The sequence below is a fragment of the Cebidichthys violaceus genome, unplaced genomic scaffold (genome assembly GCF_023349555.1).
Source record: "Cebidichthys violaceus isolate CVI_PGR_0920_01 unplaced genomic scaffold, fCebVio1.0.p SCAF_113, whole genome shotgun sequence".
Lineage (NCBI taxonomy): Eukaryota > Metazoa > Chordata > Actinopteri > Perciformes > Stichaeidae > Cebidichthys > Cebidichthys violaceus.
Window position 1 is genome coordinate 258,508 of NW_027176278.1, and position 21,859 is coordinate 280,366.

Genomic DNA, 21,859 nt, shown 5'->3' on the forward strand with positions numbered 1-21,859 from the left:
CACAGGACATACACACGATACAATACACACAGGACATACACACGACACACGATACAACACACACAGGACATACACACGATACAATACACACAGGACATACACACGATACAATACACACAGGACATACACGCGATACAATACACACAGGACATACACGCGATACAATACACACAGGACATACACGCGATACAATACACACAGGACATACACGCGATACAATACACACAGGACATACACGCGATACAATACACACAGGACATACACGCGATACAATACACACAGGACATACACGCGATACAATACACACAGGACATACACGCGATACAATACACACAGGACATACACGCGATACAATACACACAGGACATACACGCGATACAATACACACAGGACATACACGCGATACAATACACACAGGACATACACGCGATACAATACACACAGGACATACACGCGATACAATACACACAGGACATACACGCGATACAATACACACAGGACATACACGCGATACAATACACACAGGACATACACGCGATACAACACACACAGGACATACACGCGATACAACACACACAGGACATACACGCGATACAATACACACAGGACATACACGCGATACAATACACACAGGACATACACGCGATACAATACACACAGGACATACGCACGATACAATACACACAGGACATACGCACGATACAACACACACAGGACATACGCACGATACAACACACACAGGACATACGCACGATACAACACACACAGGACATACGCACGATACAATACACACAGGACATACACACGACACACGATACAACACACACAGGACATACACACGATACAATACACACAGGACATACACACGATACAATACACACAGGACATACACGCGATACAATACACACAGGACATACACACGATACAATACACACAGGACATACGCACGATACAATACACACAGGACATACGCGCGATACAATACACACAGGACATACACGCGATACAATACACACAGGACATACACGCGATACAATACACACAGGACATACACACGATACAACACACACAGGACATACACACGATACAACACACACAGGACATACACACGATACAACACACACAGGACATACACACGATACAATACACACAGGACATACACGCGATACAATACACACAGGACATACACGCGATACAATACACACAGGACATACACACGATACAATACACACAGGACATACACACGATACAACACACACAGGACATACACGCGATACAACACACACAGGACATACACACGATACAATACACACAGGACATACACACGACACGCAATACAATACACACAGGACATACACACGATACAACACACAGAGGACATACATATGACACGTGATATAATAGGTCACACCCTTATTTCGAGGTACAAGGATTACTTAAACTCTATTCTAGTCATCTTAAAGCAGGAGCTACTTGATGTCCAGTCTCTGACCAAACTGCTGCAGAAGTGAGATGGAAACATTTCAAACATTTTTGTGCATCATGCATAGAAATGTGCATGATGGAAAATCTACAACGAAGACCTTTGTTCCAAAAAAATTCCCTTTGACTAAAACACAGAGCAATGCCCCCTCTCCTCTACATGACACACACTTGTGCCTACCATGTAGTAAACATAATTTTCTTTTGGGATTTTTGATAATCCAGAAGTTACTTCTGACTCAAATGCAACACGTCAAATCAGGAGAGCCGCCGCCCGAGTGTTGTGGCCTGTGGTCACCAAACCTCCACCGGCTCCCCTGACATCACTACTATCACGGAAACCAAAGGTTTTATTTTCCTCTTCATTTGGTTGGCAGATGAAGGGCATTTTCTGGTCACTGTGTAATTCAAACATCTCACACACACACACACACACACACACACACACACACACACACACACACACACACACACACACACACGTCATAGGAAGGGAAACAACCTAATCAGTTTTATGAGGCATAGTAAGTGATCCACTACGTCTCTTTGCAGATTACAAGAGAATGAACCACAATTCCACAAACGACCCCTGAAACGCTGACCTCGGAAACAAACTTCATTGTTTTCCCTAATCTTACATTTTAAAGCTCATTTTCAATAGTTGACCAAAACTGCATTTTATCATTTGTGCAATATAGTGAAAGTGAGACTCTACTGTCAGCAAGACACTGAGAAGCTTAACTGTAACGCATAGTTCACCAGAGCTCACTGGAACGACGCTCCAAGTGAAGAATAGAATATCGTTTGCATAATACGGTTAAAATTCATAAACACTTTTTGAAGCCCTTGAAGATGCTGTCATCACTCAAAGCGTGCGTCATGCACGAGCCAATAAAACGTAAAGGTCAAAGTTGTCATATTGACATTTTGTATAATAATTCACAACCTCAACTCATGCACACATACATTGAAAGTAGCCGATAGCGGCTCAGTGAGTTCGATCTGTTTTCTCAGTCTGTAGTTAGCTAACCACTTTATTTCCTCGGCCTACGAAAGGAAGTGGAATCTTTCAAAACAAAAAGTGGTTATCATCAATGCATTAGCAGAAATGATGTTTATTTGCATATATAAACGAAGTGAGTGTGAACTGTTGTGATCCGATCCACCAAGACACTCGTTAACGGGTCTGAAAGCTGCTGCCGTGGTTTTAAGAAGAACAACGTGGTTTTATGAACAACGTGGTTTTAAGATCAACATGGTTTTATGATCAACATGGTTTTATGAAGAACATGGTTTTATGATCCCACGAACCCAAACATCCACCACAGCTGCTCTTTTAATTGGTTCCTTAAACCTTTGGGGATTCTGCTTTTAATCATAATGCCCCAAAAATATGAAACACTGTCTTTAAATATTACACTTGCTGACTCAGTGGACAGTTTTAAACGACATCTCTAAACATACATTTTGTTATATTACTACCAGCTGACTGTTTTAATCTTTCATGATTTGCTCTTTTCAGATATAACACTCTTGTTCTCCCTTCATCATGGTGGATGACATGTAAACTGGTGGTTTTTTGCTGCTGAATTGTAGAGCACTTAAAATATAAATTAAGAGCATTCATTGATATATGATACGTTCTGTTGATCGATAGCTTTCACATGGAAAACACAAAATAACGAATGGAAAAGTCTGGAGGAAGTTCCCAACCTGGAGAGCTTGATCTTCGCAGCCCGTTCTGTAGGTGTTGTGTGCTTGTGGTCGAGATGACGCAGTACCTTTTCTGGAGCCTTTGAACTTGCACCAAGGAAACACTCGATGCTTGTCACAAAAAGTGATTTGTGTTAAGCTCGGCCCTAATCTCTGCATCTATCCCCCACTTTTAAAATGGACGTCACAGAAGCATTAATATCTATAGGAGACATCTGCTGTTCTTTGATAAAGTGCAACAGTTAGAAAAACTTCAGTCAGAGAAAGTAGAAGGAACAAGAACAAAGTGACATCAGAGTGATGGCGGTAAAACTAAAATGAAATACAAAACAAAGACAAACAGCAAATCATCTAAATACTGAATATTTCACAGTGTGAGAACCAACGAGCTTCACTGTTCTAAAGATTGTGGTTCTGAACATCAAACAAACCCAGAACCTCACTGAACATGAAGAAACAGAACAACAGGAAATCTGCACGGGGGTCAAACTGGAGGTGAACCCGCATTTAAAATGTTGCACCTGCAGCAATGTTCACCGCGTGGATTTCAGTTTGGTTTATGATAATCCTTGTTTACCGAGAAAGACAATAATTAAACGCATGTTGGATGCGATGAGGACGTCGGCTGCGTTGTGCGTTTGACCACTCGATATCAAGGCGTGAGTGAGGACTCCCCAGTAACACGTAGTAACAGCAGGGATGCCCCCACGTAGTGACAAATTCCATGGATAGAAATTTCCCCACCCCCCCTTTCACTCACGGCAAAATCCTGTCACATTGATTAGTGTCGGTGAGTCCTGAGGAAACCTCAGAAGTGAAAGCTAACCACAGAAGCACCTAGCAGAGGACAGTGCTCTGCGGGGTGGGCACCGGTGAGACAAGCAGCACCTCCGTTATCTGGGATGGTTGAGGGGAATCCCCGCGTGTCGTAGGCGTCAGAGGAACCCTTCCTTCATTCATTTCTGATGGCTGGCTGACATAACTCACAATGCTGCTCCGTTGCTTCATCAACCACACTATTCGTACTGGGATGCAAAACTAAAATGATTCCTAGAACACACATTACTGATCTATGCTATTCTAAACAGACACTTGTGCATTACATGTTTTATTTTATTATGACAGATCCTTTCAGATTCACTTCCTCTGGTCTTCGATGTCATTTGGAGCGCAGTTCATTGACTTGCAGTAGTCCGATCGTTGTGTGATGCACAGCGCAGCGTATAAGACGGATGTTTGAAACTGAACAATGTCCAACATAGTGAGAAATCAGCTGCTTTCCCTCCTCAAGCCATGAAACAAAAGTCAAAGACACGCACGTCACAGAGAGTGTGTGGTTCTGCCAGCTGTTCCTCATGTTGAACATGAATAAATACCAACACGACTCTGAAGAAAGATCGGTCACTATGCTCAATGAAGCAATCATCAATAAAACAACAACCATTTTACGACAAATGTAATTTACATGAATAGAAAACGCACTTTCATTTGTGATGGGGTTAAAAGAAACTGTTCAAATGTGGACACACTGCCAACGGTTTCATCAATCCCTATCAGGGGGCAGTCTGTGCCCACCTGATCTGTTTCCACTCTGATGTTTTCCTATTAATCACATAATATGTTTCCTTTATCTACTGCATGGTGAAACCCCAGACAATCTACAAGAACATACCTTTAACCAGCCTACACATTTTTTTTCTTTCTGCTGCACCCTATAAATTCGCAGGCTGCACCACAGGACAGCACAAACCACCGGTGAACAGACGTAGTGAACATCTTCACAGGAAACCATCGAGACATCAACATGGAGCACAGGTTCACAGCTGCCCTCTGGGTGTGTTTTCTCTTAGGTTATCTCCAAGCAAATCCTGTCTGCTCCGGAGAGGACGACCTGCGCCTCTGTTCCCTAAAGCAACATGTCAAATGTGTAAGTTATTTGATGAGGACTTGAAAACTGACCGAGATCAGGTGTTCCACTTCAGGACTGCTTCACCTGAACGTGAATAGTAATACTGTCTTTTTCTCCAATTCGTTTTAGGGAACAGTGATGTTCGCTTCTCCAACAAACGTGAAGGTAAGAGATCTCTGCAGACATGTTGGTGCTGAGGGCTTCTAGAAGAGCCACCACTGTGTTCACGTCACCACACTGTGTGTTTTCTTCTGAGAGGCTAACGTGTTAGCAATGCTACGGTCAACTGCTAAGGTTGTGTTCTCAGTGAGACACACAAAGACTTCCTACATAAACGAGCTCCGGTAGACGAGAGGCTCTGCATCTGAGAGGAAGTCTAAGCTTAAGACCCACATCTGAAACCAGCTTTTAACTTTGATGGGACACTTTGTTCATGATTTTGATTGATTTCATCACTGGACTGAATGTGACCAAGAGGACTGCTGTGTCTCTGTCAGGTGAACTGCTCTGATGCAGCCATGCATCGCTTCAAGGAAGGACTGTATCGCGCCAGAGCGAGCTGTGAAGCAGGCCGCGAGTACATCAACGACACTCTGGATACTTTGGAGGACCTCTTTCCATCTGTGAGTATTGCCTTTAAATATTTTGGATTGAAGTTCCTCACTTAAAATGTTCCAAAGCTAAACTAGCTTCCTCTCCTCCCCCAGACGAACTCCACAAAGTGCACTCTGGACACCAAAGAATCAGAGTTTAAGGTCTTCGTGGAAAACCTGGAGACCTTCATTCAAAGCATCAACACCAGAACCTGAGCCACCTGACGTTCTTCTGCTGCCGTCATTATTTATTATTACATAATGCACTAAAGTTCGATTGGCCGTGAGGTAACGGTTTTGAAACACTGCAGAAAGTTCTCAAGTAATTTATATATTTATTTATTATGCGACTGACGTACCACATCTAAGTACACGTTATGTGAAAATGTGCTAATAAAATGTACGCAATTACAACTGCGAGTCACGACTTTGTCTTCAGGTATCGATGCATTTGTATGAGATGGTGAAGAAGTAACGGTGGTTTCTCTGTATGCATCTGTGCACACAAACAGTTTCCTCTGGTTGTGGATGAATCACTTAAAAGAGCCGCCTCTGCAATCATCCTCTGTAGCGACACCCAGGACTGAAATAAGGGGTTACTTTTTAATTCTTCGTTCACCATACGAGGAAAACAAAGTGTTCTTCAAGAACTCAAGGTCAGATGATGAGTCCATGTCTGAAATACAACTGGTCACTGTGTGCGCTACACAGTCCTTTAAGCTGCCTGATACAGACACAGACAACCAACACTTATGTATATATGTATATATTATATATTGTTCCAAAGTCACAATACAGCTATGACTTGTGCAGCCAATGAGGTGCCACATAAAAGAGCCACAAGGCTGCGTCCTTCCTCCGTTTACACCAGTGACTGAGTCACTCAGGTGACACTTTAACTCCTGAGTAGAAACCTTACTGATCAACAAAACATCTGATAATGTGTAGATTTAAAAAATGATACAAACATGAACCGCCTGCTGTAACTGTAAGACGCAAACAAAGAGTCGCACACAGCATTTAACTGCTCAACACTGGCATTTAATAAGCGATACAGTACTAGAATATGCAATCCAAGCTTGAGATTTGGGGTTTTATAGCTAAACACATATCTGGTGTACAAAGACGTTCACTAATGTCTGCTGTTTTTAATGAGTCTCATTGTGAAAATCCCCCTATAGGCAGTGAAAGGTTTTCATAGCTGCACGTTGAGGAAACTGTGGTGAATATTACCACTGATTGTGGTGCAATAAGTGATCACATTACAATGAATTACTTTTAGCAGATAAAGCCCAAATCATGAGCACAGAAGTCAGGACTTCAAGAGATGTGGATCAGTGTTTGAATTATCTGGATATTTTCTGGATTATACATCTTTATATTTAGTGATTTGTACACTTTATTTCCTTGTTTTTTAAACATATATTGTCTTTTCCTTTACTCTACTACTGTTCCCTCTTCTCCGTCTAACTTCTAGTCTGAAATGATCATTAAAGTGGGAACTCCATAGCGGATCTGTAGTATCTTTAGTATCGTCAGTGCCGCTGTCGCAAAGACAACCGGAGCGCTTTCCGTTTTCCTACAGAGTTATAGAAACATATTCACAGCATAATGGAAACAGTAAGAAGAATATTCAAACATATTCGGTCTCTTCCTCGCAGCAAACGACACACAGACTAAGCTGTGTGCTCAGCTGTGCCTTGGTCAATCATGATATTGTAATAAAAGTAGAAAGTGTGGGTTCAGGACAGAAGCATGGCCCAGCAGAGCACACAGCAAGAAAGAGAGAAAAACCCTCCACACCACAACCAGGGACGGCCAACCTACTTTCAGAAGGGCTCACAGTGACACGCTGTGTAGTAGTAGCTCTGTGAGAAAAAAAATAATTCCAAGAGTCATCTAAAAGGAAAAAACTAGGCGGTATGCAATGGGCGAAATACATTCAATTCAGCCCACCCTTTCCACCCCACAGATATATAAACTGGACAGGAGGGCAAGTAAACCAACAGAACAGTCAACACATCCACCAGACGAGCTGCTCCCCACACCGACGAGCCCTGACGACGAAGATGAAGATGGGGTGCTTTATGGGGATTCCCTTTTGGATACTTCTCTCTGGTTGTCTTCTCACACAATCAGTGCCCATCGAAGAGTTCCGTGTCCTCAATGAGTTGAAGCTCATCACGTGTGTAAGTCACTTTAAAACAAATGTGTTTCCCTGCTCACTTTGCCACGTTTCTAGTTGTTAATTCAGACCGACTGTTCTTCTGTCCACACAGCCGCCGGACACAACTCTCTATGCGCCGACAAATGTGGAGGTAAGGCAATGTTTCATATCGTTTTAGATTAAAACGCTACATGACAAGAAACTTCACAATTTATGATGCAATGCTAAAGATATATATATATATTGCATAAATTGTGTACTGTACCAAATATGATGATGACGACGATGGATTGATCGGTTTGTGCTCACTATAAAGAGTGATTTTGGGTACTCCCCAGCATCAAAGCAGCTCAAGTGTCAGGGTTTAGATGAACTTCTACAAACCACATGTGAAGGTTCTCTAGTACAGGAAGTGAGCTCGGCAGGTGTTGCTGCTTCGCACAGCTGAGACGGCTTCTATTTGCCACAGATGTGCCTCAGTCAGAGCGGTAAAAGGAAGATAAAACATCTCCCTCTCTCTCACAGCCACAATGCGTTACCACAGCGCTGGACTGCGTCTTCAGAGAACTTGGAGGAAGAGCCAAAAAGGAATGTGAAAACTCTGAAGAAGACATAAACGATGTTCTGGAAATCTTGGATGATCGGATCAAAACCCGATTGAGCAAAGGACACGTAAGTATTTCTACGCACCGTGTTGCCAAATCAAGTGCCGAGTGATTAGAAGTGGACTCCAACGGACTGAACTAACTCACCGTCTCCTCCTCAGGCGCTGACGAACTCCACGGAATGTGCCTGTGAGAGGTGGCCTGAAAAGTCTCTCAGTGACTTTGTGACGGCGGTGAACCGTTTATTTCAGATTGAAAACAGCCTCTCAATAAGTCAAGAAACAGAACCTTCACTAGTGTGAGACGATGGAGCAGGAGGACAGTGAGAAGGTGTGCGTGATGTGATCCACAGGTCTCAGAGTGACCTCAGGTCTCTGTTTCACTGATCCTTTCATTCTTAACACTGCTGGACAATATTTACTTTTGTAACCAAGTCATTGCAATGTGGAGAAACGGCAACTATTTATTCTGAATGTATTTGTACTACATATTAATAATCTTAAATTTCAACTATATATATTTTCTCTGTACTTTCTACAAGAATCTGCTGTGAAATTTATTTAAAAGTTCTCGATCAATTTCTAACAATGAGGATGTATCTGACGTAAGCTCTGAGTTTCTATTTATATATTTATTATTTATTTGATATCGTGTGTCGGTGCTCTAAACCTGATGGTGTAACTTAATAAAATGTTATCTTAAAGTTTGTGTATACATTTATGAACTAAATGAAATGTCTTCCAGTAGTTCAGGGAACACAAGCAGCTCACAGTGGCTGCTGAGGGTCAGGAGGGTCCTTTATGATTCATTCATCTATTTTTAAATCATTTGCATCGCTGCTGGTTTCAACGGTTCGAATGCAGAAGTACTCGCAGTATTTAGCATTTTTCGTGTCGCGTATTCGTCCCGCGTGTGTGAAGGGACAGACTCTCCCTCCTCACTTCAGCGGTGATGTAATCCATGTGGGCGAGGATGTGAGCTCTCTGGAGGCTGAGTTTCCTCAGATGAACCAGTCAGGCCATCCACAAGAAGAGTATGGAAGGTCACAGTGACACGTTCACCGTCAAGTCATTCTAAGAGCCGATACAGATCCAGCACCGCCCCGCCTCGCCGAGCCAGCCGGGCCCAAAGGTCGATCCACTTCACCGTTTGATAATGTTGGCAGGTGAGCTGTTATCTACAAGACATGTTTAAAACATCAGCTAAACTTCATAGTGGTTCCCACTCATCTTATCTGAATGCTTATGAGTCCCCATAGTCATTAACACGACGACATTATTGCTTTTACTTTACACACATTTACACATTTACTTCACTTCCCTGCTTAACAGTGCTGCTGTCTGAGCTTCTAACAGGATCAACTGTCCTGTAGCCAGGGACAGACACCTGGACTACTATGAACTTAACTAATCTACATGTGATGATTACGAGACGAGGTGTGAGGAGAGTGTCGGTGCAACGTTTGAGCATGCTTACTGTTAATATTCAACAACCCATATCACCAGAATATCACCGTTTGTCGGTAAAGTTATAATCAGTGAAGCTATTCATACGAGCGTTTTCTGATCTGCCACCTTTAGGGTAAGTTGAAGTTGAAGTTAAGTCATCTAAAACTCTGGAGGTAAGGTTGGGGAACGGTGTGGTCACCAAAATCTGAGGCGTCGACGCTCCACTGGACCAATGACAGCGTCTCTACAGTGATTGTTTTCAGGCCCATCTTCAGAAGACCACATGTAGCCCGTCTTCATTCTGAGATCGCTGTAACGCTACGAGTTCCTGCTCCGTTACGTCACTTTCTCAGAGTCATGGGTGCCTTGATGTCATTTGTTTTTATCTTTTATTAAATATGAAATGAAATGTATTAACAGTAGACTTGTCAGAAATGAAAAGCCACGCAGGAGTTCTTAATCCAGCCTCACTACACCTCTTTGTGCACAGCACCTCAGCAGAGGTGCACATCTTCTAAGAGCCTCAAATGTTTTCACTCTGTGACCACATCAAGAGAGTTGCACATCCTGTTTATCTCTAAACCTACTAGCATCACCTCAGTGACTGATGGAGCTGCTTCTGTTTGGAACAGAATCAGTGACTTCAGTCATCTTCATAATCTCTAGATCCTAGTGGCATCAACACAAGGCCCTGACTCACCTAAAACCAACACTAGTAAGAACAGCGCTGACCTTTAACATTACAGGCTTAGTGACAACATGAAATATTCTACAAGCCACAATAGATTCAAGTCCAGCACAAGATGACAAGAGAAGGCAGGATTTCATCACACACTAGTTCACACACACAACACTACAATGATGTGTGTGGTGTCACTTCACAGGTCAACAGTGAGTCGACGGCCTGATGTTACACGCACACACACATGCACACACACATGCACACACACACACAAAGACAACATGGTGTTAAGTTTTGAAGGAGGACAGTTGTATTTTTAGAAGACTTCACTCTTTGGATTTACAAGGCAGACAATTTTACAAATAACTGAAAAGCAACCAACCAACTAATCAAGTACCGGCTGCAGCAGGAAGGAGGCAGTTCACATGCAGAGCCTTCACACAGCATGGCCTTTCAGTCAACATGAGTACTGTTCTGTCCATGTGCCGCCATGCAGGTTTGCCCACTGCATCATCAATGAATGCAGGAGAAACAAAAACACAAGTACGAGACATCGACATCAGCAGAAACATCGCCAGTCAAAAGTTATGAGTGATCCAAAACAATTAAGAACAAACGAGTGCCAAACCTGGAGCTGGACACACAACTGAAAGCCTGGGTCCCTGATCCCTGAATGCACTGGTAGTTTCATCTGCTGCCCAAACCAGCAGCAAGTCAACACACCACTCCATTCACAAGAGCGCTCCACACTTAAGAGTAACAGATCCACTGCGTAGCATACACAGGAAACCAAAGCATTTCCTGCAAGTCAGATTAATCAACAATATGCATCAACATGGGTGGGGTGGGGGGGGGCCATGTGGCCTCTTTAAACAGGCCTCATGTTGTCACTACTTCAGTCAGTGTTGTGATGAGTGAACCACATCATAACCCACGATCAGATGTGAAGTACTTCATACTAACCAGCCAGTGCCAGCGGCTCCAAACAGACGCAGCTCCTCTGTTGGGCTCAGACTCTCCTGGTTCGTCTCCGGTCTCTCTCTGTTCCTCCTGCGTCGCTCTGTTCTGTTCTTTAAAGTAACGCGACGGAGCCTCTCCCAGCTGCTAGCAGACTAGCTAACGGGCTAGCTACCGGGCTGTACCCAGCATGCCGTTCGGCGGTTAAATTGTATAAATGTACAATTATTAGTGTCACAAACGGTTGTGTGCCGTGGTGTTGTCCTGTTAAAGAGCGTTAGTTGTGGGTTATTAATTGTTGTGTTATAAAGTTATAACCATAACTTCTCCCTCTCACTACATGTGTAGCTACAACCGTAACATTTCTTCCGATGAACAATATATTTAGCTTCCTGATGAAGAGTGACAAGTTATTTTGGCTATACAGGAATGACGGTATATGAAAAATTAATATTATATGGGAAATTAAAACCGGTATATCACCCAGCCCTAACTCGAACACGTCCATCACAGCTAACATTCATTCATTAGAGTATTATGTACCTTTAGAGTTTAGAGTATTATGTACCTTCAGAGTTTAGAGTATTATGTACCTTTAGAGTTTAGAGTATTATGCACCTTTAGAGTATTATGTACCTTCAGAGTTTAGAGTATTATGTACCTTTAGAGTTTAGAGTATTATGTACTTTTAGAGTATTATGTACCTTTAGAGTTTAGAGTATTATGTACCTTCAGAGTTTAGAGTATTATGTACCTTTAGAGTTTAGAGTATTATGTACCTTTAGAGTATTATGTACCTTTAGAGTTTAGAGTATTATGTACCTTTAGAGTATTATGTACCTTTAGAGTTTAGAGTATTATGTACCTTGAGAGTTTAGAGTATTATATACCTTTAGAGTATTATGTACCTTTAGAGTGTTTTCTCTTTGGTAAATTTTGGCATTTCTGCAAAAAATGAACATGTCCTGACCGTCATCATTTGAGCTTGGAGTGATTTATTTTATTGAATTATATAACTGAGGCTCAAATCACACACAGTACAAGTGTGAGGCCAAATCACTGAATATGAACCAAAATGATGAAAACACAAACAGTAGCTCTAGTGAGATCAACTTCAAGTATTCTCTATAACAAGCATAACGGATCGTCACACTTCAGAACCCTCAGGACCATAAAGGTGAAGTTCAAAAGTTATCAGATAGTGTACATGTTCGTTTCCCTTAGACACAACAGCAAACAATACTATTTTAAACAGTAAAACAATTCAAATAGTGCTCACTCTCATCACCGGGTACACTGCCCTCAAAATAAACAGGGATTGACTTTAACCCCTTAGGAGACGTATTACCAGCAGGGTGAGTCCCACAGCAACAAGTGCTTCTTGTTAACTAAACCTTAAAAATGTGAACTTCCGGAACGTCGATTTGTTTTGTGTGTGTCCTCAGCGATGATGGGTTCTATTCACATGTTGAAGTTATCGCTAACAGAGAGCTTGACCAGCCAGGGACCGAAGCCCTGCTGCAACAGGTACGCCCGCAGAACCTTCTTGGCCTCCTGGTACGGCTTCGCCATCCGCTTCAGTGACAAACAGCAACACACACCGATTCTTACAGCAAATACACAACGATCCTCACAATATCCATTATCAAATATGAAACGATGGGGTGAAATAAGGCGCGATGCCTGGAGCCGTGTTTACAAAATGAAAACTGAGGATCACACCACATGTAAGTGTGTTGATTAAGTTTGAAATACAAGGTAAGGGTTCGATTACAAATAGAGCGAATGTGAGTCGATGTTGATGCTTCATACTAGTGTTACTGTGGTAAACGTTGCACAGAGGAGAGGTTACCTTGGCTTCTCCGTAGGAGCTTGTGGACAGCAGGTCCTGCCTCTGGGCCTCTTTGGCCACCAGCTTGAAGCGGTGCAGCATCGCTGCTTTGCACAGACGGCTGGCAAGAGCAGGGCCACTCTTAAAGGGAGACCTACAACAATATACACACACATTGATATATAGATATATAGAGATAGAGCTAGAGTGTGAAGCAAAGCAGGAACAGCAGAACTTGACAAGCTGAGGAACACTGGCTGCAATCCATTTCTTAAGCTCTGAAGGCATTTTTCAATTTAAGTGCAATCCTATCCAAAAACCACCATCAAAAATCAACTAGCTGCCAGCTAATATAACCGAATAGCTAAATGCTAAATCTGTCAGCTTCCTATACAGTGATCCTTACTCCTCTATGGTCTTGCCCTCCAGGCCGTCCACCACCTCCAGGGAGCTGTCTCCTTCGCTCCAGTTGATTCCGTAAGTCAAGGGGCATCCGTCGGTGCCGTCGGTAGCCACAGCAGGAACCAGGCTGATGTGGGGTCTCATCATGCAGTAGAACATGGGCAGCTGGGAGGTGATCCCCTCCACGCGCTGGCTCACGGAGATCTTCATGCCATGGATATCACTGCAGCCAACGTCACCTATGAGATTTTAAAAAGGTAATATCTTTTAGCAAATACATATGCAAGTGAAGCTCAATCACTTGATTCTCTTTCTACAACTTGGGGACGATGGGATATTGACTCTATGGCCTTGTTCACACCTGACACTGGAATGTGTCACTTCCCCACTCTACAGGTAAATGAAGACGTGCATGATCCACTCTACAGGTAAATGAAGACGTGCATGATTCACTCTGTAGGTAAATGAAGACGTGCATGATTCACTCTGTAGGTAAATGAAGACGTGCATGATTCACTCTACAGGTAAATGATTCACTCTACAGGTAAATGAAGACGTGCATGATTCACTCTACAGGTAAATGAAGACGTGCATGATTCACTCTACAGGTAAATGATTCACTCTACAGGTAAATGAAGACGTGCATGATTCACTCTACAGGTAAATGAAGACGTGCATGATCCACTCTACAGGTAAATGAAGACGTGCATGATTCACTCTGTAGGTAAATGAAGACGTGCATGATCCACTCTACAGGTAAATGAAGACGTGCATGATCCACTCTGTAGGTAAATGATTCACTCTACAGGTAAATGAAGACGTGCATGATTCACTCTACAGGTAAATGATTCACTCTACAGGTAAATGAAGACGTGCATGATCCACTCTGTAGGTAAATGATTCACTCTACAGGTAAATGAAGACGTGCATGATTCACTCTGTAGGTAAATGAAGACGTGCATGATCCACTCTACAGGTAAATGAAGACGTGCATGATCCACTCTGTAGGTAAATGATTCACTCTACAGGTAAATGAAGACGTGCATGATTCACTCTACAGGTAAATGAAGACGTGCATGATCCACTCTACAGGTAAATGAAGACGTGCATGATTCACTCTGTAGGTAAATGAAGACGTGCATGATTCACTCTGTAGGTAAATGAAGACGTGCATGATTCACTCTACAGGTAAATGATTCACTCTACAGGTAAATGAAGACGTGCATGATTCACTCTACAGGTAAATGATTCACTCTACAGGTAAATGAAGACGTGCATGATTCACTCTACAGGTAAATGATTCACTCTACAGGTAAATGAAGACGTGCATGATTCACTCTACAGGTAAATGATTCACTCTACAGGTAAATGAAGACGTGCATGATTCACTCTATAGGTATATGAAGACGTGTTGTGAACGCATCAGGACACGATTACTAAAAGTATATATTTTTCATAAATTAGTTTTGCAAAAAAAATGATATTTAAACATTTCGACTGAATATTATTGTATGAAATTCAAGCAATAAAATTGTTGATTTTCTGAAAAAGGAAAATAAATATGAATATTTCTTCATCTTCTCTTCTCTCTTGTATATTTACTATTACTCTTTAATAATAAAGATAAAGCAAAAGTATTTCTTGTCCAATTACTGAATTAATCGATGTAATAATCTGTAGAGTACTTGATTACTAAGCCCTACACGAGGCATCAGTGTTGACATTACAGTAGTGAACAGTAGTGAAAAGCGTGCCCGACCACCACGCCAAGTGGTTAGAGTGATGGAACCACCGAGCATTCACACCTCTATCCAGCGCCGTCTACTCGTGAACATGGTCGTTGTGGTGTCACAGCGGACCAATCCTGTGTTGTATTTGTGGGACGTCAGCTTTTGAACTAAATGCAGAACTCATTCCTTCCTTCCTCCATCAAACGTAGAAATAAAAAGGTGGGTCATAACTTAATAATAATAACAATAATCTTTGTGTCTGTAGATGACGGTGGGAATGAAAAAGGGTTTTCTGGAGGCCAGGAGGGACGTTAGTCAGGAGATGTCAGGTTTGAATTGTTCAAAGAATGGCAGGCACCTGTGTGTGTCAAACAGTGTTGTTCTCTTTTCAATGCTTTTATTGTGTGCGTGTCTGAAACCGAGCCAATAGTGTCACCTAGCAGTGCACTCGACCATCACGTAGGTGTTCTTTGCAACATTTCACATTTACAATACGACGAATTTTGGAATTTCCCTCTCTTATAGATGATGTGGGTCATACAGCCATTATGATTATGAAAAGAAGAATGGAAAATAATATCCATCACTGTTGTCTTTTGTGAAAACCTGGTGGGGAAACTTTTCACACCCGTTATATTGTTCTTTAGTCAAACAGAGGACGTTGATGTTGCGTCATCAGTGCATGAGCAAGCAGCTTCACATCACATGGCTGCAAACAGAGCATTACCTTCGGGGCTATTTTTAGACGGACTGCTGTGGGGCTGAGTGACAGCTTCACTCTGTTACCTACTTTCTGATGCTCATGTGACAACGCTGCTGTTGTGCTACTTTAACAGCTTTCTAATGTACGCCAGATACACAACAGTACCAGGAAAATACGAGCAGCCATTTAATGCAATCCCATTCTCAATCAACAAACTCTGATATTGTGTTTTGAGAGCAGGCACTGAGCCGACGCCCGCAAAGACAACTTCCTGTTGTGTTATTTGTCTGATAGACTTCCCCTACTGTCTTCATGAAGGTGCCTATTAAGTTTCATAATGATCTCTTGCAAGCGCTTGGATAGGGACCACATAACTTAAATAATCAAACCAAGCAGCCACCACAATTAAGTGAAAGTCTTCAGTGAACTAGTAAACACATTGGAACTGCTACAAAAGAAGAATCCATCATTCTGATTTCATGGAGTGATTCCTCTGCTGCACTTGGTGGTGATGCATTGAAGGCAAATGCTCTTTTATTCAGACTTCATATTGCTGACATGGTCAGAATTTGGTAAATGTAGCACGGATATTGTCCCTTTTTTAGTGAAAACCCTGACAATACGAATCAAGTGGTCCCATCATGACTCTTACCTATGAGGATGCTTTGGACATAGATGGGCTCAATGAAGTGGCTGAGCAGGGCTCCCTGGTAGCCGAGCACCTGCCACTGGGTCAGCTTGTCTGTGGCCGACATGCTGACCACCTTGGAGGCGGAGTGATCGAAGGCTGACGAGAACACTGAGAACACCTTGAACAGGAAATCAACGTGTGGTTATGCAGCGATAGTGCAGGTAACATCGGTATTAAAACTCCATGACGCAATCTATGCGCTCGATGAGAGAAGTAACAGTAGAAGACCTTTCCTTCCACCGACAGGTGTAGGCTGATCTCGTTGTTGACTTGCCATGCCAAAATGGAGAGCGGGTTCAGGTGCCTAAAAGTAGAGCACAGAGCTGAGGACAAGCATCTGAAATCACCGCATTAATGGACACATCATTCCTGCTACTGCACCCGGTCGCTGCTTCACATTAGTTTTTAGAATGAGGCCGATATTAAGTTCCAGTGTGAACAGGTCTGAAACGGGCCGCATGCACAATATAACGAAGACATGCAGAGCGCTGCGGTACGGAAATAAAAAGAAAGGCCAGTGAACGCGGCGTCTAGAGCTGAATCAAACGATGATGTGCAGAGGAAGACAGAGAGACTCATTTAAATGATGGCATCTTGTGAAGCAACGGCTGCACGTCTCTACGGAGGCCAGCGTGGATGCAGAGACGAAGACGTTGAAGTCGTATGAATTGTGATGTGACTGAACAGACTGAGGTCACATTGCAAACAAATCTGACCCGTTTCTGAGTTAAGACCCAAACAAGGATTGAAAACATCCGATTCCATGTGATTTGTGCTGTTCACACTGTCACACTGCCAACAAACAAAGCCATAGAAGGTTGAGAGAAAACCGCAGTGAGAGCCTCTGAAGCCGATGGACACTCACAGCTTGGTCTGGGTCTGAGAGGCTCCCTTTGGCAGCTGGTTCACGTAGAGGTGGAGGGTGATGCCGCTCTTCAGGCTGAGGAGGCCGCTGCTGCTGCTCTGCTGGAAGACGGACTTGTCGGTCAGATTGGCCGTTTTGCTGAAGAACATCAGCAGGTGTCGGTACAGAAACCTGAGAGCACAGCAGGAGAGTTGCTCATCGTGACGTCTGAACAATGTGCAGTGAAGACCTACACGCATTAAAGGAAGCAGGTCATCTATGAATAATCCAAACAATCTAGAACATAGCTAAAGACATGTCACTTGAGTGTGAACTCAAAATGGCAAAATTCATACATTCTAAAATGTATGAATTTTAAATTCTAAATAAATCTTACAGCTAATGTACCAACTTAAATTAAAGGCGACTCAGAATAGTCGACTATTCGACAAGGAGCCTGAATCAACGGCTCGTCACAGTGACGGGAACTGTGGTAATGAAACAAAGATCATTCATCATTCATGAACAACAAGAATCAGAGAATAGGCCTACATCTAACAATAAGAGTACATATGAACGAGCACTAAATCTGTTTTGAATTTATGAATTCTCTAAAATCAGCTGGGGGAAGCCGTCTCCTTTGATTGCTTCAATGTGGAGAACGTCATTCGGACCGAACGTTCTACTTCCACCAACCTACCTCATAAGTGACCTCCGTGCATTTACCAGCGCATGTGAATCGTGCACGACTCGTCCACCTGCCGAGGCGCTCTCTTTGGTGTTGAAGCTGCCCGTGCCGAGAGCCACCACCTCGTATCCGCTGGCTGGACGGAGAGGAGTTCACACGGGTTAATGCATGGGACGACAGTTACTTCATGTATGTCGTCATACTTATTCTACAGGACGCGGTGGACAGAGTACCATGAACAGCTGTACAAAGTGCAGCTCATTCTACTTTTGAGAAGAAATGCCGGTCTAGATTGGTTCGTTTCTTTGCGAGCGCACGTCGTGAGAGCTCACTCACACGTCTGGATGATGAACGCTGCCGTGGTGCCGGCACAGGGAGAGAACTCTGGGTGGCTGTTCATCAGCTTACTGAGCTGATCCCTGACAGCATGTGGAATCTGGAGGTTCCCGGAACCGGTCCTTTCTGGACAGCAAGGAAGAGAAGGAAATAAAATCAACTGGGCTGCAACTACTTGAGAGGTGTATATGGAGACATGCACCTTCTACGACAGCACCGTTTGTACCGTATTCATTGTAATATAACAATGATATGAGTGATCACAATCATTCAAGACCAACCAAACAAGTCAGTCACCTGACCTCAATCCAAACAGGTTACAGTGTGGATGTCAACGCCTTCAAATGAAACCTGAATATCAGCACTTCAGCTTTAGTCTTACAGAGTACTGTGAAACTGAACTAAAAGAAGTGACACTGTCCTAATATCTGCCATCTCCCAAGTGTGAGATTCAAGAGCGAGAGTCAAACAGAAATCCAGAATGACCCTGAATGGCTCTGCAGGGATGCATGTCAGAGATGGAGGGCTCCTCTTTCACCGGCAGCGGTGGAGGAACATCTAGGGAAGAAACCAGGAACAAATGAAAATGAGTCACTTTATATTACAGTCATTATACAATCCTACACTTTACTGTGACGATGTTTTTAAATAATCCTCCTCTACCCGCCTGTAGGGTGCACCGCATCATAAAACCCACGATTCAAATGATGAGGAAATAAAAGATAAAAGAATGACGTGTGCTGCTGCAGAAACACTGTGACCAGCAGCAGAGCCTCACCTGGTGCTTCAGGGAGGACAGACTTCACACTTTCCAAGGTGGGCAGAAGGTCCGGCAGAGCGAGCTGCGCCGCTTTGAGCCGAGCCGCCTTCTTCGTTATCCCCATGCCGGTCTTGTACTCGACGCCATCAATCACCACGCAGAAGGCAAAATACAGCCCTGGTATGTTCCCTGAGCAAACGAGAGGCAAGACTGAAGAAAGGGCTAAAACTGAACACGTGATGGTTCTGAGAGAAGTTCTTTGCTGCTGTGCATTGGACACTAGAAGAGGAAACCAGTGCCACTGGTCTAAAACGCTCCACTAAACTGAAGGCCACATATGAATCATGAGTCAATCAACAGGCCGTAGTGGACCGAGAACAGCAGTGGTCTCCGAGGTGAACGTGACGTCCTGTACCTAGAGTCACCGTCTCCTTTATCTCCAGGTGGAACTGCAGAACCGTGGCCAGCTGGTGGAGCAGAGACACGGCGTTCGTCTCGCCTTGAGCGTATTTATCGATCAGAGTTTGAGGTGAAACTGGAGGCTTGGAAGCATGACCTTAGAATGAGAAGAGTAGAACAGGCAGATTCAAAGCGTACACCGATACATACATGATGCATATCTTAGACAAGCTTTATGGTTGGACCCAGACCTGGTAGGGAGAACGCAGCGTTAACGTTATCATCTGAAGTCATTCATCGTCACCGGGGACGGATGTTGCCGAGTAGCATTCGAGCAAACTCACCACGTTTAAATGCACTTCTCCCTTTTTGGTCAAAATGGTCTTCAGCTGGACGATTCACGGCAGACGGATGAGCGTGCGAGTCGGTCGGTCCTGAGGTCGGAGGAGCGTTCTTCATGAGGATCTGAGCGAAAGACGCTCCACCGGAACCTCGACACGAGCCACGGGCTGGAAACATCCTGGAAGCTTTCAGAGGACCGGAAACAAGAGAACACCAAACGGTAGAAGAAGAAGAAGAAGAAGAAGATGAAGAAGAAGATGAAGAAGAAGATGAAGAAGAAGAAGACACTGCACCCAAAGGAACACCAAACTGTAGAAGAAGATGAAGACACCCAGAGGTTCTGCAGCATGCGTGCAGCTGAACCTCTCATGTTCAGTAGTTGTTCCAGATCAACACATCACACAACAGAAGCATCCTTCTCTGCACACACACACACACACACACACACATGCACTGGATGACCACAGTTCAGCGTCAGCTCGTCCATGTATCGTGGCTAGCATCGTTACCTAGTTCAATAACACCGGAAGTCAGTTAGCTACATTGTTACATTTACATAACCTTTGTTGTCATGGGAACCTGCTGTACACATCACACTTTCTATGACCTGATCAAAATAAACAGTTACAAAGTAACGTTTTCCGTTAAAGCATGCTAAACGCTAAAAGCGTGACTTTACAAACTCACCAGCTGAAGTCGCTCCTGTGAGTTCAGCGAATGCTTCAACTTCAACAACGACGCGCAGTTATTGATCTATTATATGTATTTCTTTAAACTGTGTTGTTTTCAACTGTTAACAGTTACGCGGATGTGCTCCTCACCGTGCACGTTGGTCTCCAGCAACGTGTGCGTGTCTGACGCACGTGTGCGTCAGGTGGTTGTCGGTTGATTGACGCGGTCTCGCGCAGAGATCGTTTCTATAAGAGGAGGACTACACGGTTGAAGTTGACGAAACTACAGTTCAGGATGCTCCTCGGTCCTCGGTCCTCCTGGACGCTGTTGGTCAGTCGGTCGGAGACTGTCTCTTGTTTGCACTGTCCACTGTACTGCTGTAAATGTCCCCACTGGGACTAATGAGGATCATCATCACTCATCTGATGAAGAGGTGGTTTAGGGTCAGACGACAGCCACTGTAGTTCTCCCACACGCAATCTGCAACCTCACCACTAGATGCCACTAAATCTCACTTTACTTTAAACAAGAGAACAAGGCTGGTAACTCCAGCTCTTACACTACTAATCCTCAAATATTAGCACGTTACTTTTAATAAATACAGTTGTTGTTGCGTTGTATGAATAAAAATGTAAATCGATTAATTTATGGATTACTAATTAACAAAAATTGCAATTCTGTCTTTCTGTTGGAACCAATATCTACGCATGCAAATTGCCCGCCAAGTACTTCCTGGAACCTCCGTTGATGTGACTCTCTCTTTATACTGCTCTGGTAATACAGCATGCTAACTCACTAAACTAAGACAGGAAGTAAATATGTCAATCATCTGTATGTTCACATTGTCATTGCTGCACGTTAACATGCTGATGTTGGCTTTCAGCTCAAAGCGTAGATATGCGTGA

General features: G+C 43.4%; 2 protein-coding genes across 4 annotated transcripts; one reads left to right on the top strand and one right to left on the bottom strand.

Moving 5' to 3' along the window:
• Positions 1-7,766: 7,766 nt before the first annotated feature.
• il2 (interleukin 2) lies at positions 7,767-9,135 on the top strand. Its single transcript, XM_068705293.1, has 4 exons — positions 7,767-7,886; positions 7,977-8,015; positions 8,390-8,536; positions 8,631-9,135. The coding sequence occupies exons 1-4, from the start codon at positions 7,767-7,769 to the stop codon at positions 8,769-8,771; spliced, it is 447 nt and encodes a 148-aa protein (XP_068561394.1). The 3' UTR covers positions 8,772-9,135.
• Positions 9,136-12,546: 3,411 nt separating this feature from the next.
• Positions 12,547-21,383, bottom strand: adad1 (adenosine deaminase domain containing 1 (testis-specific)). Of its 3 annotated transcripts, none has more exons than XM_068705290.1 (13): positions 21,104-21,383; positions 20,285-20,467; positions 19,957-20,097; positions 19,560-19,730; positions 19,268-19,339; positions 18,782-18,907; positions 18,458-18,581; positions 17,779-17,949; positions 17,142-17,217; positions 16,875-17,031; positions 13,794-14,028; positions 13,409-13,541; positions 12,547-13,131 (listed from the first exon to the last, which is right to left on the bottom strand). In XM_068705290.1, exons 2-13 carry the CDS (start codon positions 20,457-20,459, stop codon positions 13,018-13,020), a joined length of 1,695 nt encoding a protein of 564 aa, XP_068561391.1. In that variant the 5' UTR covers positions 20,460-20,467; positions 21,104-21,383; the 3' UTR covers positions 12,547-13,017. The 3 variants fall into 3 exon arrangements, with proteins under 3 accessions (XP_068561391.1, XP_068561390.1, XP_068561389.1); XM_068705289.1 differs by having other exon boundaries at positions 20,285-20,460; positions 20,970-21,383; XM_068705288.1 differs by having other exon boundaries at positions 20,970-21,382.
• Positions 21,384-21,859: the final 476 nt, after the last annotated feature.